Source organism: Stegodyphus dumicola, chromosome 1 (assembly GCF_044657685.1).
Source record: "Stegodyphus dumicola isolate Sdum_Otavi_A_Nest chromosome 1, ASM4465768v1".
Lineage (NCBI taxonomy): Eukaryota > Metazoa > Arthropoda > Arachnida > Araneae > Eresidae > Stegodyphus > Stegodyphus dumicola.
Genome location: NC_140768.1, coordinates 284,690,529 through 284,706,670, shown reverse-complemented (window position 1 = coordinate 284,706,670; position 16,142 = coordinate 284,690,529). Strand labels below are relative to the sequence as shown.

General features: G+C 30.6%; 1 protein-coding gene across 4 annotated transcripts in view; it reads right to left on the bottom strand.

Annotated features, from left to right (window-relative positions):
- The window catches only part of LOC118187968 (polyadenylate-binding protein 2-like), a 47,251-nt gene that overhangs the window by 15,128 nt on the left and 15,981 nt on the right, over nt 1–16,142 (bottom strand). For all 4 annotated transcript variants that reach the window (XR_004758038.2, XR_004758037.2, XM_035358284.2 and 1 more), the window contains exons 5-7: nt 9,582–9,688; nt 5,506–5,593; nt 1,471–1,592 (exon numbers count right to left, since the gene is read on the bottom strand). Coding sequence is in view for 2 of the 4 variants with exons in the window: in XM_035358284.2 (XP_035214175.1) it covers nt 1,471–1,592; nt 5,506–5,593; nt 9,582–9,688 (317 nt within the window). In the remaining 2 variants the exon portion in view is untranslated. The remainder of the gene's footprint in view (nt 1–1,470; nt 1,593–5,505; nt 5,594–9,581; nt 9,689–16,142) is intronic.

Here is a 16,142-nt window from a genome sequence, read left to right as displayed (position 1 = left end):
AAGGAAAGTGCCCTTTTCGTTTAAAATTCATAAGAAATATTACATTAAAGAAAATTTTAATTATTATAAATGATCTTTTATTCAAAGTACCCAGTAGCAATATTTTGAATGCTTTTATGATAAGTATAATTTAATGGTTTTTTAAATAAAATTTAATGCTTAATTTTTTATTATTTCTTTATACATATTTTTCTTGAGCAGTCCCCCCCCAAATAAAAGTTACATTAGCAAGTTAAAACCATTAAACAGCTTTGAAATGAAGACATTTGAGCCCTAGTTTCAGATGATTCCATTCTTCAAATATGAGAGCCAATATTCCGATGGTAACATAACCATTGTGGTTTCTTGATTTGGCGCTGTTAGCCTCTTTTTTTTTGGTTAGAAGGTTATAATTTGAAACTGATGATAAATATATAATATTTAAAGAACAAATCCAGGTAATACACTCTTACTGCAGTCGGACTATAACTATTACTGCAGATGGTTTCAAATTAGAAACTCCTGGACATTAACCATGAGATCATCAATGCTCGTTTTGAAAGAAAGAATTTAAATACTATGAATTCAGTGTTTCTCAAACTTTCCCCAATTTTGAATGATGTTATTTATTACAGTAAAGCAAAGGATAGAATTATACATATGAATCTATAAAATATATATATGAATATATACATATGAATCTATAAACCACTAACACTCAGTTTTTTAAAGGAAATATCAAGCACTAAAAAAAGTGACTTTGACTAAAAATTACATTTGATTAAAAATGGTGCTTAAACAGTTATTTATTACTAAAATCAAAAATAGCCCTTAAACAGTTATTTAATGCAATTTACAACCACACAATGCAATGACTGGCAATTTAAACTACAGAACAGCTCAGTAACAGGCCGAGAACAGAGCTATGGGTTGACAAAATTGTATCAGATAGCAGGTAAAATACTTCCTGCAAGAAAAACAAAGATTACAGTAATTCTACTTTAACTTCCCTTTTAATAGAAATAATTTTCATTTATTATGTATTATTTAAAAGAGGAGTTGAGTGAATTTATCTATACATTTTTGAAATTTTGGAAAAAAATTTCAATTTTCTCCAATTTTTTTAGAAAAATTTCAATTTTCTCTGATTTTTTGGAAAACCTGATATTTTTCAGGTGTGTGGAAGCCCTAAAATGCTACTTTGAATTTTAATGTTGATTATCTCTACTTTGAATAAAAACACAAACTCTCTCTTCACACATATATTCACATTAAAGAACCTCCTTAATTTTTGTAGAATTTGGGGAAAATTAGTAACACAAAAGTTATGCATTCCTTATGTAATATCGGAATATTTTCCATGAAGTAAAGTTATGACTAAAAATAAACCAACATGAATGAGAAAAGGCAGTTACATGATAATAGTCATTTTTAAAAATTTTTACTGCATCTTTTCTCCCCCCCCCATAAAATTTAAAATTCATAGCTCACCTGAACCTTCTAACAGGCCTATAACCACCAAAGTAAGAACCTCTGGAGGATCTTCTAAACCTTCCTCTGGGTGGTCTGTTAGTTGTACTTATGCCTGGACGGTTAGTTCTTTTAGGCATAACCTGAAACACATTTATATTGCTCATACACTATGTATTCAATAATACAAAGTTTATTACAATTCTATGTAGGCCAAATTCCATTCAAGACAATAATTAAATAACTATTTTTTTCAACAAAATATAATAGTAATAAAACAAAAGATACTACACAAAATCTTTAAAAAAAAAAAAAATTGTCCTTAGCTCTTTCCTCCATCATTTACTTTTGCAGACATTTTAACATTATAGCCTAAAAATAAGCAATTATTGATTATACCGTAAGTAAAGCATTTTGCAACAGCCATACTTATCCAGGGTTGCCACACAAACAGGAGAATGAAATTCCTTGACTTTTCCAGGCTTTCTAGGTGTATTTTAAGAAAATTACAGCCTATCCGCATAATGCATGTTGGCTGTGCTAAGAGGTAAATTAATTATGGTATTACTTGAAAACACAAAAATTTTCCAATTACATATGACTTATATGTATAATTAATACCCAAAGGATTACTATTTTAACTATAATAGAAATTGTTTTCTCCACTGAAGATTGAGATTAGAATCTGTCCAATCTGGATTTAAAAAAATCTTTTTTTTTTTGGCAGACATTTTGCAACTGAACGAAAGAAAGAAATAAAGAAATATATTTAATGATATTTTTAAATAAATTCAGCATGGGGTTTTCGTGGGTTTCCGCGTGTGAAACGTGTATACGAGCCAGTTTCCCTTAGAAAATTCTTCACGAAGGCATCACTTCCCTTAGGCAAACAGTCCTAGTGTGCTTTGCCATAATTAAGTAAACCAAAACCATTTTATGAACTCTTGATAACGTGACCTTCGAACTTCGTCACCGACTTCAAGCTTTGGCAACAAATATTTCGCGCGTGCGCAGCTGTTTCTCTCTACATTGGAACGGAGCTGCTCCTGTTGCAGAGAAATTTTTCTTCTTAACAATACATATTCTTTGATTCTAACTTCCATGGTACCGTATATTAGTATTAAACCGATTTTGTTTTATACGAGAATGTGTATTTTGTTTATTTCAACATGCACTACACATGCGCATGCGATTCTCGAGGTTACTGAAAACTTGCTTTGCCTTTCTAAAAGACAATCTAATTGGAGCTGCAAAAATTGGCTGTATGCCAGCTGCCCGAACGACGCTCACACGATACACAATTCGCCAATAAAGAGATCGTTTCCAACGTTGGCGCACAACTCGCTTTTTTAGGGGGGGATCGCCGTATAAAATTCCCAGATTTTGACTAAAATATTTAAATTCCCTGACTTTTTCCGGTTTTCCAGGTAGCGTGGCAACCCTGCTTATCATATTCATTTAAAAAAAAAAAAAAGGAAAGGAAAGTGCATCTTAAAGAACCAAATAAAAATAATCAAACATGTAAACTGAACACTACAATCTTTTTTCACTATCAAATATAATTTTCAATTTTGACTGGTTCTAAAGTAATTTTCAGAATAATCTGGTGGCATTATGGAAGTTCTAGAAAGTTCACAATTTGTCAAAAATTGCATCTGTTCAGTTAATAAGAATATAAGATCAAAAGGTAATTCATAATTTGGGGTGGATTTTAAAAACTGATAGCATATTAACAAGTACATTAAACAAAAAATGTCTCCTAACTTTGTACATAACAACTTTGTACCTACAAGTGTTCAATATGTGTAACCCAAAAGATAAAGCAGACATCATTCCCAAATTCAAGTTCTTGCCACACACACTCCCCCACCTTTCGAATTTCACTCAAAATACTTCTTTTTGGCCTGGTTTTAAACGTTTTAGCATGTCATAACTGATACCATCATTACCTTTTTCTGTCCAATAATGCATATATGCTAGTATAACTATCATATATGCATTCTTATTATTATTGTGATAAATCACAGGGCAAAGAAGGAATAAATATATACTTCTTGACATAACTTCATAAAAAAACAATCATATAGGATTCACAGTATTAGAAGACAGTCATCCAAATTCACCTACCATGAAGCTCATAACAAGCATTTTCATGAAAATATAGGGAGCTATGCCTAGTTGAAAAATAAAGTCCTGTAATGATCATATCAGTAGCTGAAATTACTCCCATTTGCATTACAAAGAAAAATTGCTCATGGTGACTAAATCTACTCTTACGCAATGCTGCGGCCTAGTAATGAATAGAAATTAGTGCTTTTTATGTACTGATACATATTTCTTTGCTGTATTTGTTATAGTTATTCCATTATAAATTTTCAAAATACAGGAAAGAATTACAAATCACCCTGCAAACACAATCTTTACACTGGGATTAAAGCAATTAAATAAATACATTAAAATATCCAATAATAAATGAATTGGTTAAAATACCCAAACTATCTCTCTGGTTCACTAACCCCTTTTATTGACCTCCATAATTCGTTAAGTGAGAAAAACTTTAAAAAAATAGCATTAACTTAGAAGCTTAAAAATATCACTGATAACTACTTTATCTCATTTGACAAAGCAAGTTTATTCCTAAGCATGAATTTTTAATAAAGTTTAAAATTATACATTTTATTAGGATGAATTTTTTTATAAATTTTTTAATTATGCGATTTATTTCTGAGCTACTTTGCAAAATGTCTGCACATGCTTATAACACTCAGCACCTTCAGTTTATAACCTTTTCAGCATGACAGCTCAGGGGGGAAAAAAAAAAAAAAAAAAAAAAGGATGCGAAATTTTTTTTTTTTTTTTTTGCTGACCAAAACTTCAGAAGTTTTCCCAAGCCTCGACCCATGAATCACGGCGTTTTTGTTGCTCCAAACCAGCCTGTTTTTTCTTTTGTTAATTTTATAAATACAACAAACACTGTTTAAAGTGATCCTGGTTAATGCTGTCATTTGGATACTGTTGTTGACATACCAAAGTTTGAATATATGTATACGAAAACATGAAAAATACTGTTACAAAATCCCCAGCTGCGGTAAGATAGCTTTCCCACAACGCGGGTTTAGGATTGTCTGATTTGGCGCAAAATATCTCATTTAGCTATAAAATTGGAGATATGCCATAGACAGAGCAAGAACACTCCAGAACGAATTCTTACCAATTTGCCCCAGAATGTTCTTGAAGGCAGGTCAAAAGCTATATAAGCCATGCCGGTACACAAAGTAGCAGTGCATCGAGTTTTATCATGGAGTGTATCTATAGTATGTTGAGTTTAGTAGTAAAGTCTTGAGCTTCGAGACCAATTAACCGGGTTGGGAGCTGTAGTTTAGCACTTTGCTGTGAAGCTGTCTTCACCGTTATAGCCTGAAGGCGGATTGTTTCATAGTCATGATGGTCATAGTTTTTTTATGACTGTAACGTGTTTTTCGAACTCTCATGTGAAATACTGGCAAATAAATTATGCTCAACAAGTGTTGTCTTCAATCATTCCAAATCCACGAACCCGTAGAATGCAATGATACTTCGTTTATCGTGATCATCATTTCAACTAATGTTATCAAAATAATACAACATGAATTTCTCAAACGGAACTAAATCTTCAGATAAGATCAAAATTCATTTTAAACATTGCAAAGTGTCAGGAAAATATCACCAAATAAGGGATTAAGTCAGCAAGCTGCTTGGTTTTTGTTTTATTCAACTATTTAAAATTAGGCAATAAAGCAACCTTTTTAGAATAGCACAGATTTTGAATAACTCTGTTGATTTCAAGAGCGATCAGACACAGGTCTCTCTCTTTTTCAGACATAAAATACCTGCCAGTGACTTTCCAAATTAATTCCAAGCACATCAGTAATCAAATTTCTGAAGAACGTCAAGATGAAATCAGTAAATTTCTTATAAATACTAATGGAAGAAACATCGTCCAAGTTTTAAGATTACGGGTATAGCATCAATCAGATAACTTCCACAAACATTTCAAATAGTATCTAATATACTAACCTTGATCTGCCGTCCTCGAAACAGGGACTCGTCTAAAGCAGTTGAAGTAGACACTGAATCTTTGTCTGCAAATTCAATATATGCAAATCTAAAAATAAGTAACAAATAAAATAATCAAGTAATGCTGAAATAACAAAATTATCCACTTTAACATAACCAGAAAATCCTTTAAAAAAAAAAAAAAAAAAAGAAACAACTCACTCACACACAATAACGGATTTTAAAAACTTGAAAAACTAATTTGCGTACTGCAATTTTCTCAATTTTTTAGAATATTTTGTTAATACTCTAAAATAATGTTTTTAATACCAAAGATAAAATTTATGTTAATCCCAAAATTTGATACCCAAAGCACTCTCACATGCTGAGTTCTGAAACCAGGCCCTCCCAACAACTACTTCCATAAATTGAATTATAGCTCACGGTTTGCAGCATTTGGATCACACAATGACATGTAACAAGGTCTTAAATTAGGAGAATCACATCCTGCATTTCAAGTATTAGTTAAGAATATGATAAACTTTTTCTAAAACAACCACCCATGGTTTCAGATTACCGTAATTTACGGAAGAAAGGCAGCATTGCGTAAACGCCGCACTCGAGAAAAATGGCGGGGAAAAAATTAAAATTACACAGAAATGCCACAATAGATTAAATTGCGCTTGACATCATCGTGGGCCGTATAGATGCAAAAACTCAACCCAAGTCCTGATATATGACATACCAGTTAAGAAAAATGCATGAAATGAAACCATAACTCAAAAATAAATCAAAGGTAAGAAATGTATAGCTTCTGTGCCGTTTAGAGACATTTTCAAAAATTTTCCGCTGCCTAATTAAAAACTATCCAACAAGTACTTGTACCCTAACTGATGGGATCTGTATTTGGCAGAATGCCAAGAAAAATCCATTCATGCTGAAGGGGAAATATGCCAGGCAGGAGGCAGGTGAAGTCGTGTCCGCCTTTGAAAAAAATTGCAGAAAAGGCAGGGGTGGAAAGAGGATGGGTCCTGGAAGATTCATCGAATGGCAGAGGAGAGAGACTATTCAAACTGATGAGAATGTTGATTTGAAAGGGGGAAGAATGTTATTTTTCTGAGATCTCGAATGGCAGAGGAGAGAGACTATTCAAACTGATGAGAATGTTGATTTGAAAGGGGGAAGAATGTTATTTTTCTGAGATCTCGTTTAGGGTGAATAAGGCATGTAGGTGCATTCAAGGGAAAGAACGTAAACAAAATAACGTTCGCAAAAAGCAACTGAGTGGTCTTTTGTGTGGAAACAGCACCAATCTATGCACAATGAATGACAAGGCCATCCAAACTATGTACAATGACCATCATAGGAAATATTTTATTTTTAGTGCACCTAAATGCCGCACCCGCTGAAAATTTAAGTTTTAAACACGTAAACGCCGCGGCGTTTCTTCCGGAAATTACGGTACTTTTCTGTATTGGTGTCATTTCATAAAAGGGCTCTGCAATAGCATATCTGCCAACATTGCGACATTAATCAAACGATTTTTGAAAAAATTCATTATAGAAAATGAAGAATTAGATAGCTGATTAAATTGAAAATTAGATAACAATAAATTTAATATATCTGCAGTAAATTTTTTTTGTTTCAGCTACTGAGTAATTTGGAAACTGCTTTATCTTACTTATCTTGTTTAAATTTCTGAATCAAGGTACATAGAAGTCACCAAAACAAAAGATAAAAACATTTTAAAACATGACAGAAGAAGATAATTAAAGTGATTATCTTAATGTTACTTTTCTGATAAATGTAATTTTATTGTGTTACCGATATTTTAATTATATTATTGATATTTTATTATATATTATTGTATTTGTTACAAAGTCCATATAAAATTTGTAAATTACCATCTAAAAATTTTTTGCAGACAACGCAGGCTTAAAATCATCAAAAGGTTAATCAGTTACTATATTTAGTGATGCACAGACAAAAAATTCATATTTGGAAAACAAAGACTTTATTTTTAATGAAATAAAGAGGGCAAATTGAATCGGTAACCAAATGCCTGTCTAGTACACACACTTAAAATACACAATTAGTACAAAATTGCACAACTTTGGCTTCTATTAAAAAAAAAAAAAAAAAAAAAAAGCAGCATTTAGGGAAAGGGAAATGAGTTTTGCAATGTAAGACTATAAAAATTGGATCTGCTTTTGTAAAAATTTCCAAACACTCGGTAAAGCTGACAAATATGTAATACCAATGTTTATTGATATTCTCCGATATACTGGTCACTTTCAGAGGTGGCTCCCAAAAATTGTTTACAGTATTTTCATAGCATGATATGTGCAAGCTAATGTAATAATAACAGTACCTGGACTGGGATACTGAACAACAAATAATGGTGAACAGTAAGATTAACTATTAATTCATTAAATGAATTTTAGAACAGTAACAATAAAAACGATAGTTTATTTTTCATACATAAATATCTATATATATGACAATTAAAAAAAGGAATCATCAAGACAGCAACTTATTTCATACTAAATTTTTAAATTGCACTGATCCATCATCTATTTTAAAGAAATGTTCTTGGCGCAAACTGAAAAAAAAAAAAAAAAAAAAAAAAAAAGAGCCAAGTTACATTTTTAAATTACTCCATAATTTATAAAATTTAGTATTTAGGCATAATTTGAGTCGCAGAACCGAAATATGAAAAAATTGGCATGTCATTTAGAATAAGTACAATTTTGTGTTAAAATACCTATATTAGAACAATGTTATATATAAATCTAATACATATCCTAAATCACACTTTCAAGACATGAAAAATGCAGTTTGAATTTCGTAAATCAGACGAGTAGAACAGGAGACATTGAACTGTACCCCCCTTTTTTGTGCACTGTACATACATACATACAGATTATTCATTATTTAATACAGTCAAAAGTCGTTAATTCGGACACCCATAATCCGGACCTCAAAGCTACAAACTTTCTGCGCATGCTTCGCGTTCACGCATGCGCACAGGCCTTTACGAGAGCGCGTAAGACCCTTACGGCTGCGAATATGTTTGTGCGCATGCGCGTTTAATGTTTAACGGAGTTATACGCTAAGCTAAAGTTATCTAATTCAGTTAATGTTGCAGATTGCGTTGTTCCTTAATCTTTGAATTGGATCCGGCTTATTATTTTTTGCAGACTGTTAGAGCAATTTTATAAAAGTAAGCTTGAACTTTCGATTATGTCAAATAGAATTTCCGATATATATTTACTACAAAGCGAAAGTATGTTTTGAAATCCGAAATCTGTTTATCAATTTCACGCTGCTCTGTGGCAGAGGTGGGGGCAGAAACGTCATTATTATATTATGATAGATTAGAAAGATTATGTCAAATAGAATTTCCGATATATATTTACTAATATGTAATTTGTATCTACAAAGCGAAAGTATGTTTTGAAATCCGAAATCTGTTTATGAATTTCACGCTGGGGATTGGAAGTTGATCTGTCAACACTATCCTTATCTTCAGAGCAGATGTTTTTATATTATTTGGATTATAATTCTGTACTAAGTTTAGTATTTCGTCTCGATGTACTCTGTCTTTGATATGATTTAAATCAAGTTCCTCGTCATTATAATTCGCTTCCGATAGTGAAGAAAGTGACCCAGAGGTTATTGAAAACGAAAACATTTCGATTGACAAATTAGTCGGTATTCTCAACACAGCAATTATAGGACTTGAACAGCGGAACTTTGTAACTAAACAAGAAATTATGTCTGTTTAATAGAATTAAAGAGAAAGTATTATCACATGAAACGAAGCAACTTACATTGAAGGAAATGTTTAATAAAGTAAACAAATAAATATTAAGCTTTTTCTTTTTGTAAATTTTGATACCCTTTAGATCATAATTGTTCTTTATTTCATAAATTACGGTTTCATATTTTTAATTTTGTAATTTTTGCATGCCATCTTACCAGATTTAAACTGATGATCTATAATCCGGAAAAATCGATAATCCGGAATCGCCGAAGTCCCGACGAGTCCGGATTAACGACTTTTGACTGTAATAGAGACTGACTATGAAATTTACCCCTTAGGATGGCCAGTATATTTATCACATTGTATAGTAACTCTGTTGATAGAACCACAGCCATGAAAATGCTGCTCAAGTTCTTCAGCTGTAGCACCATAATCCACCTATAAAATAGAATACAAAGTTTTTGAAAATGCAGCTATGCACATATTTACAGAAGAATTCTATAACGCATTTTTTGCACATAGTACTGTAAAACTCATGCTAAAATAAAACCCCAACAGAATTGCCTCCAAAAAGCCATTTTATATAAAATTATCTTTTTTAATTATTAAAGAATTTAAAGATTTAGAATTTGAATAAAATTTTGAAAATAAGTGCTTAAAGATTTAGAATTTAAATAAAATTTTGAAAATAAGTGCTTACTTAAAGATTTAGAAATTGAATAAAATTTTGAAAATAAGTGCTTAAAGATTGCGAGTTTTGCAACTGGAAAATATTCTACCTGGTAACTAATAAGTTGTAGTAAGATGAAGTAAATACAATATTACAAAGCAAGAGTGCAAAACTTATGGTGACTTAAATATCAATTTTAAGGGAAATATTTACAAACACAGGTAAATAAGAACTAGATGCAGCATAACAAATATATAAGAGTAAGCATCTGAGAACATGTAAGCATTAAATTATATGATACAGATAAGGGTGCATAACTTTTTTTCATATTATATATAAATATATACAAGATTTTATAAGCTTTACATATTTGACACTATTAATTAGTGTTGCTCATGAAAATTTCCTCAAACAGGTTAAATAAAATAAACATTTTGTCAATAGTACTATCTGCAGACTGAATTTTGGGCATTTTTAAGCTGAAATTTTTTGAAAATTACTGGTGAAGAAGCCTTTGAACATATTATATATTTCTTTAACTAATTTGAATATGTCTGAGAAAGCATTTAATTCCAAAGTCTCTGGATTTTTCCTGCTTTTTGCCTGTTTTCTTACCATTGATCTTGGGATCTTGTGTGTTGCTCTTAGCAGTGTTTCCTCCTTTGAGTGATATTTGCATAAGTTATTCCAGGTGTAACCTGTGTAGATTTCACACTATTTTTCACTTCATTACTGTTATTACTAGAATTATCCGATTTACTATTCTTTACCAGTTTGGGGAACTTTGTACAACCCCTATAATTGGCTGTATGTCCCGTTTCGAGAAAGTTACAGCACTTGACTTCAGGTAGTTTCTTAGTGATACAATTGGATGTTTTGTGGGGACCTAAAGCATTTAATGCAGTGCGGTTTAAATTTACAAAAATCAGAATGGTGGTGGAAGTGTTGGCAGTTGTGACACTGCACAACACCCCCACTGATTTTGTATTCAACTATTTCTACATAAAAAAGCAGAAAATATATGATATCATAAATTTTTTCAACCCCTTAAAACATTATCAAGCTGTACTACCATCCCTTTAAAAAAACATATGAAGCTGCTGTACATTCAAATAAGCCCTGTTCACATGCATTGCTGCCATAAGCAAGATGGGAGTTTCCTCCAAGAGTTTTCAACAGGAAGGAATTTTCTCTTTAGGACCCATTCAGAAGGCCCCCTTCCTTCCCTAATGATGTCACAATCAATGTCACAATGACAGATTTCTAATGCAATTAGTGCTTTTTAACACTGTTTACTTTTGTTATAGGCAATACTAGAACTCTTGCAATGGTTCTTGAAAAAGCTATATTTTATTATTATAAGCTTTTATTTTAGCTCACTCATGGTGTTTGCTGCCATGGTTAAAAGTTTGTTTTCTATTTTTTAACTCTTTCCTGATAAGGTGCTGAATTAAAATTGCCTGTGAATAACTGTACTGTTGTTTGCATTACTGGATAGAGCAGAGAGAAAATTCTTTTAATGGTTATGAATGAGCTCACATTTCAGTTACGCATCACAATGGTCGCAAATGAACAAGCTCCCATTATAAATTTATGATTGCCAGATACTGTACATATTCGGAAAGAAAGAAATGCTTAAGCCCCGTTCACAAGAGCAGATTCGACTGGTAGCGAAAACCGGTTCTTCCAACGTGTAAGTGCCTCACCGAATTGGAGGTAGAACTTGGTTGAATGTTCCTTACCTCTCGGGAGCAGGGCAAATGGAGAGATGTCCCGTACTATACTGCGCGATTACGCGGTTAACTTAATTTTAGTTACTGCTTGCTGGACTGTCAGCGAAACAATCGTGCTGATAGACATCTAGGGATGAGATAGCATCCCCCCAAAAATTAGATAGAACTGTACAAGATGCAGAAATTATAGACAAATACAGACAAGGTTATCTGATGCTAGGTAGTCGAGAAATATCGTTAAAATTAAAACTGAAGTTAAGACAAGTGCATATTGGCTTCAACGTGACAAGGGACTCGGTACCTTTTGAATTTTTTTTTTTTTTTATTTAAGCATTTTCATCTACTTTTTATGAATATTGTTAAATGGTTTTGTGAGACAAAATAATTTTAAGCTGAAAAAAAGTGTTAGCTAGTAATTTTTTTAAATTTAAATTTTTACAATTAAAATGCTTTTCTTCTTCTACAATTTTCAATGTCTCCCCCCCCTAGTTTTTTTCTTATATTTATTATAGAGTGTTCTTAATAACTTCAAGGAATGATTTTGCAATTAATGAATTAATTTCTGAGAAAAAAATAAAAATACACTTTTATCTAAAATCTTTAAAACAAATATGATCTGAGTCACATTTTCATTTCAAATAATTTTTCTTATCAGTATTTTGCAAAACCCATCTTTTTTTGCTATAAAGTATATAATTTAACATAAGCAGTAAAAATAATAAATAATTTAGTCCATACTTGTATAAGTTTTAGGAATTTAAGTAAAAGGATTTATCGAAAAAATGCAAAAGGTTTCTCAGTTTGAAGAATACAAACTGCCTAAATAGACATTTAATCATTTCAAATCTTTAAAATTTTATTACTGAATTTCAATATACACACACACATATATATATACATATAAATCAAACCTAGTGCTATTTATTAAGACACAATAACATGCCGAATAAATACTAATTCAGAAGTCAAACAACAAAAATCAGCGTTATAAGCGGTTTTGCAGCTAAGGATGGTGGTTCGGTAAAACCATCGAAACTAGTCCTGTGAAAAATTTTGTAAATATAACGCTGATTTTTGTTGTTTGACTTCTGAACTAGTGCTATTTATTCAATTGGTAAATATAAACATAAATTACAAACCTTTTTTTAAAACCTTATGTGGCCAGAAAAATTGCCAAAAATCATAAAATGCAAGCAAAATTTTTCTTTACTTATTTTTGTTTTGAAAAACACGTTCAAAACAATTGTAATACATTAATTAATTATAATATTGTTGCGTGCATACAGGTTTGTAATAGATTGATAATAGTTCGTAAGTGATTGTCATTGCACTCAAATCCGATGATAGCTTAATTAAATTTATTTTATCAACAGAAACACTTCAAATTTCTGGAATTTTGCACAAAAGTACTTGTACAAGTGTTTAGAATATCACTATGTATAATCAGTAGTTATGCTTCAATCTAATAAGAACGTTAAACACAACGGAATACAAAATGCATCTTAAGAGAAAGTTAACTCAGAAATATCTGCAATCTCACGCTGAACTAACAACTGGCAACAATAACAACTTATATAGTATAAATAATGTCATAAAAATAGTTTGGTATAATGAGATTATTATTTTGAAACCATGTTTCGAATTAATGCCCAAGAAAAATCAATATTTCCCATTCTGCTTCATTGCATATCTTTTAAAAAAGTAAAAAAAAAAATCATACAATTAATTTTTTATCATTTTTTTAAATGCGAAAAGTTTATTTTATAAGCTGTGAAAATGTCGGAAGTTTGTAACCAATATATTTTTAGATATGAAATTTTAAAATTAATGAGCGTCAAAAAGTCTAAAAATATGAACGATTTTCAAAAATTCTCCCAAAATATTTTTTTAAAAAGTTATGCTAAAAATTTCATTTAATTTTTTTTTCCTCCACAGTGTGTTATGGTACAAACTATAATATACTGAGATTCTCAGTTTATTTGGTAATATTTTCAAAAAATCGTTTCAACTTTAAGTTTGAAAAAAATCTAAAAAAAGCGTGACGCCACATCCACAAGCAGTGTATGTACAAAGTTTGAGTTCTATACCTTATCGGGAAGTAGTTTAAAAATCCATGACCATCTTTTAACCATAGCGACAAGCACCAAGAGTGAACTAAATAACAGCTTATAAAATAATAATAATAATTAAAAAGCATATATTTTTCAGGAACCATTACGAAAGTTCAGGTACCAGTTGCGAAAGTACAGATTACAAAATTAACAACATTAAACCACGTTAAAAATGTGTAAACAGTATTAGAAATCTGCCAATTCGGAGATGTGATTGTTCACAGAGGCTTTAGGCGCAAAGGGGAAGGAAGACGGTGGTCTTCTGAACGGGTCCTAAAGACGAAACTGTTTCATGTCTCCTTTTTCTAACAGCAGCTGTGCGAAGGAGTGTTGCATGTGAACGAGGCTTTAATCTTGCAATCGCTGAAGGGTTAAATGAAATTTTTAACAATTTTTTTTATTTCAGGGAAAATTTTTGAAAACTGCTTCAATTTTTAGAATTTTTTATGTCTATTATTCTAAAATTTCACACCTAAAAAAGTATCAGTTACAAAGCTTCGAAATTTGAAATTTTTGCAGATTATACCACTTTGCGCTCTATAAAAAAAAAAGAGAAAATGATAAAAAGACATTTACTGGACGATTTTTTTTTTTTTTTTTTTTACAGTTTAAAAAATTATACTATAAAGCAGAAGGGGAAGCATTGGTTCTTAAGCATCACATGGAGGCATCAGCTTCAAAGCTTTAATCTCATTACATGACATTATTTTTGGTGCTACTGTAAAGATTTCTCTAAAGATAAATTTTATTTACTTATTGATTTATTAAAGAATTACTGACAGATTAGTTTACTGTAAAAATCTTCTGACATTTTATAAACATTCTCCCTCTTTTTTTAAAATATAGGTTTTACATTTCATAATTCATTTTGTTTTTCGTAATTGTCACTCCCACCAAAAAAGGAGGGGTTACTTTTTAATATAATTTTCAATGAAATCTACCATGTCATTTTCTATAGTTTCCATTTCATTAACTTTACAAACATTTTTATCAGCATTTCACTTTAAAGATTGATTTTCTTAATTTTATTGTGGTACATTGTTTTCTTTTTTTATGGGCCTTAGAATTCTAACATGCAAAAATGTATCCACTACAAAGAATTAAAATTTTTAATGTTATAAAAGAATCGCTTCACTCCTTTTCAAAAAAAAAAAAAAAAAAAAGGATTTAAAAAAAAAAAAAAATATTACTTAGGTAACTTCCTAGTTTATCTTAAAACTACCAGCATTTTATAAACTTTTGCTTAATTCGCTTGTGGTATTTGTCACCACGACCAAAACTTTATCATCGATTTTTAGGCCAATTCCTTATAAGTTATGGAGCTCAAATTTTGCAAACACACTCATTGTGGATGACAACATTTTTCTAAGTTCTCTTACATTTTCTAAACTTGAAGCAATTTTCCACACATCTTCATTTAAGAAAACAAACTAAAAATTTCTGAATTTTATTGTCTGCACCACTGGATAGAATAGGAAAAAGTCATCTAAATGAAATATTAACATTACTAGTGCATTTTTTTTAACTTGGATTTTTTCCAACCACTTTGCATAACAGAATTATTGAGAGGAAAAGAGTCATTATTTATTGCTCAGATATGATTTTTTAATTGAATAATTTGATTGAAGAGATGTCACTGAGACTAAACAATCAAAGTAAAGTTTTTATTTAAAATCCATGGTGAAATAAAAGGGAAAAAAATTACCATATACTTAAATAGGGAAGAGATTAATTAATTCTCTCTAAAAAATTTATCAATATAAATCAAATAAATATTTTATACCACAAATAATATAAACCTGGGAACCTAAGAGTCGAATTGCACTGTCAAAAGTACAAGCTATTATCGTCATAAATTAATCAAGGGCACCCTATGCATGTTTTTTGTGACATAAAACTGAACTTTATGAAGAGAATTATTTTATCTTCTGTTCCTATTAAAATATATGATATATTATTTTTCTCCTCTTAATTCACTAATTATTTTGAATTTTAATTAAAAGTTTACTTTAAAAAACATTTAGTTTCTCTTTCTGTAGTTTTTTTTTTTTTTTTTTTTTTTTACATAATTTAGTATGCATTGCTCAAAGAAAAGATTACTACTTCATCACAGATGGTGGATTTGCTGAAAGAAATTTATGTGCTCCTTTTATAAATGCAACATCAATGTCACTAAAATTGGCATACTCAGAGCAATTTTATCCTTAATTTGTCGCACTGCAGATGATATTTGATTATTTGATGCAGATGATATTTGATATTATGATTTGAAGGGTACTTCTTATATACCTAGATGCAGCTAAACTTGTAAATACCTCATTAAATACTTCTGTATCATGTATACAGTATCATTTAATTCTTTTTTGAATGCTACTCTA